This window comes from Oncorhynchus masou, chromosome 23, assembly GCF_036934945.1.
Source record: "Oncorhynchus masou masou isolate Uvic2021 chromosome 23, UVic_Omas_1.1, whole genome shotgun sequence".
Taxonomy (NCBI): Eukaryota; Metazoa; Chordata; class Actinopteri; order Salmoniformes; family Salmonidae; genus Oncorhynchus; species Oncorhynchus masou.
This window is the reverse complement of record NC_088234.1, coordinates 21,209,206-21,211,645: the sequence shown is the minus strand read 5'-3', so window position 1 is coordinate 21,211,645 and position 2,440 is coordinate 21,209,206. Positions and strand designations below refer to the sequence as shown.

Here is a 2,440-nt window from a genome sequence, read left to right as displayed (position 1 = left end):
GGATGTGGTAAAAGGAGGTCGAGCCTTCTCCCTACTTTATGATCTATAACTATTATTAATGTTACTATTATTATGAAGACTTTTACTGTACCTGTACAGTGTTCACATTGTGACCTCTTCATTCTCACACAGAGGATAACGTTGACAATCACACTCACAATCACAGTAGTTGTCAGGCAAGATATAATGTTGAGGAAAAGAATATTACTCTGATCGCTCAACAGGTCTGAAACTTAAAAAACAAGGCATGATTATTTTCTATATTTATTTATTCCTCAATGCATTTGACATAGAAGTTAGCTATTAAAGTTATATAATTTGAAATCTACTATATTTCAAACCATTTGAGAGAAAAGTAGTGCTGTATTTTGGTTATGCACAACTTACATTCAACATCCAGCTTGGTCCCATTCCCAAACAGAATCTCCCCACATGAGGCCACAGCACAGTAGTAAGTCCCAGCATCAGAGAGGCTGAGGTTTCTCTTGGGGAGGTTGTAGACACAGCTCTGTGTAGGAGACCCAGCCTCAGGGCTCTTCTCACACTGATCTCTCCTGTCTCCATGGGTGTAAATGATTCCTGGATGGGATTTTCCTGAGCCATGTCTGAACCAAAAGACACTGTGTTCTCCTGCACAGGTCTCAGTGTGTATTGTACAGTTCAGAGTCACAGAGTCTCCTGGCTGGACCGACTCAGACACAGGCTGCTGGAGCACAGACATGTGGTTGGACCCTGAATCTAAAGAGAGTGAGTAAGATCATAGTTTGTACATTCTTTCCTGCTAGATTAATTTTTTAGTATTATAGGAACACACTTCAGTACCAACATTTAAAAAAACACAAGTTACCTTTGACAATTAAAACAGTTCCTTCTCCAAATGTGGCTTCCCTCGCTAACAAATCAACACAGTAGTATGTAGCTGAGTCCCCTGACTCTGTCTTGGAGATGGTCAGGTTACAGCTGCCAACTCCTCTCTTCACACTCAAACGTTTAGTCTTAGTAAAGTCTTTGTTAAAGTTGTTGGAGTAAAAAATATTTTGAGTGTGATAAAATGATGATGCCATGAGAAGAGGCTTCTGTCCAACAGTTTGCTTGAACCAAGAGACTTTGATCAAATGAGATTGACAAAAGCAATTGAGTGATACACTTTGTCCCAGTTGTGTAACTATCACGGGGTCTGGTTGGATTACATCGTTGTTAAGTGCACAACCTGTGAAGCAAACAAGCTAAATAAATCATACAAAGCTATAGTACAGAATTATACATTATTATCATTATTCAGACATAGTCATTCAAATGGATGAAAAAAGACTGACATAAGTAAAAGGATCCAAAAATATCTAAAGAAACCGTATTAAAAAGGCTTACTTACCCATATTGGCGTAAAACAAAAAGATTGTCCAATATATAATCATAATTTCCTTTCTGAACTGTATAGTGTGAGGGGTCTGACAACTGGGCACCTTTTATATGAGGACACTCATTGGGTAATCATTATGAAGTAGGAGGAAACACTGAACTAAGTGATTGTATTGGCTGTCTGAACAGGCATTAAACATGAAATAAAATCTACAATGTAACATGTGACCTGTGTCATTCCATAGTTAGCACAGCTGTTCAAATTATGTAATGTCAGAGTTACTGGTCTGTATTAATTTATCATTTGGGTCGTTGGCTGAGACTACTGGTACATACAGTGGGGAGAACAAGTATTTGAAACACTGCTGATTTTGCAGGTTTTCTTACTTACAAAGCATGCAGAGGTCTGTAATTTTTATCATTGTTACACCTTAACTGTGAGACAGAATCTTTTAATAAACTCCAGAAAATCACATTGTATCATTTTTAAGTAATTAATTTGCATTTTATTGCATGACATAAGTATTTGATCACCTACCAACCAGTAAGAATTCTGGCTCTCACAGACCTGTTAGTTTTTCTTTAAGAATCCCTCCTGTTCTCCACTCATTGCCTGTATTAACTGCACCTGTTTGAACTCGTTACCTGTATAAAAGAAACCTGTCCACACACTCAATCAAACAAACTCCAATCTCTCCACAATGGCCAAGACCAGAGAGCTGTGTAAGGACATCAGGGGTAAAATTGTAGACCTGCAGAAGGCTGGGATGGGCTACAGGACAATAGGCAAGCAGCTTGGTGAGAAGGCAACAACTGTTGGCGCAATTATTAGAAAATGGAAGAAGTTCAAGATGACGGTCAATCACCCTCGGTCTGGGGCTCCATGCAAGATCTCACCTTGTGGGGCATCAATGATCACGAGGAAGGGGAGGGATCAGCCCATAATTACATGGCAGGACCTGGTCAATGTCCTGAAGAGAGCTGGGATCACAGTCTCAAAGAAAACCATTAGTAACACACTCGGCCGTCATGGATTAAAATCCTGCAAGGTCCCCCTGCTCAAGCCAGCGCATGTCCAGGC

General features: G+C 39.8%; 1 protein-coding gene across 1 annotated transcript; it reads right to left on the bottom strand.

Annotated features, from left to right (window-relative positions):
- Positions 1-328: 328 nt before the first annotated feature.
- Positions 329-1,434, bottom strand: LOC135510082 (uncharacterized). Its single transcript, XM_064930876.1, has 3 exons — positions 1,373-1,434; positions 848-1,210; positions 329-738 (listed from the first exon to the last, which is right to left on the bottom strand). Exons 1-3 carry the CDS (start codon positions 1,413-1,415, stop codon positions 329-331), a joined length of 816 nt encoding a protein of 271 aa, XP_064786948.1. The 5' UTR covers positions 1,416-1,434.
- Positions 1,435-2,440: the final 1,006 nt, after the last annotated feature.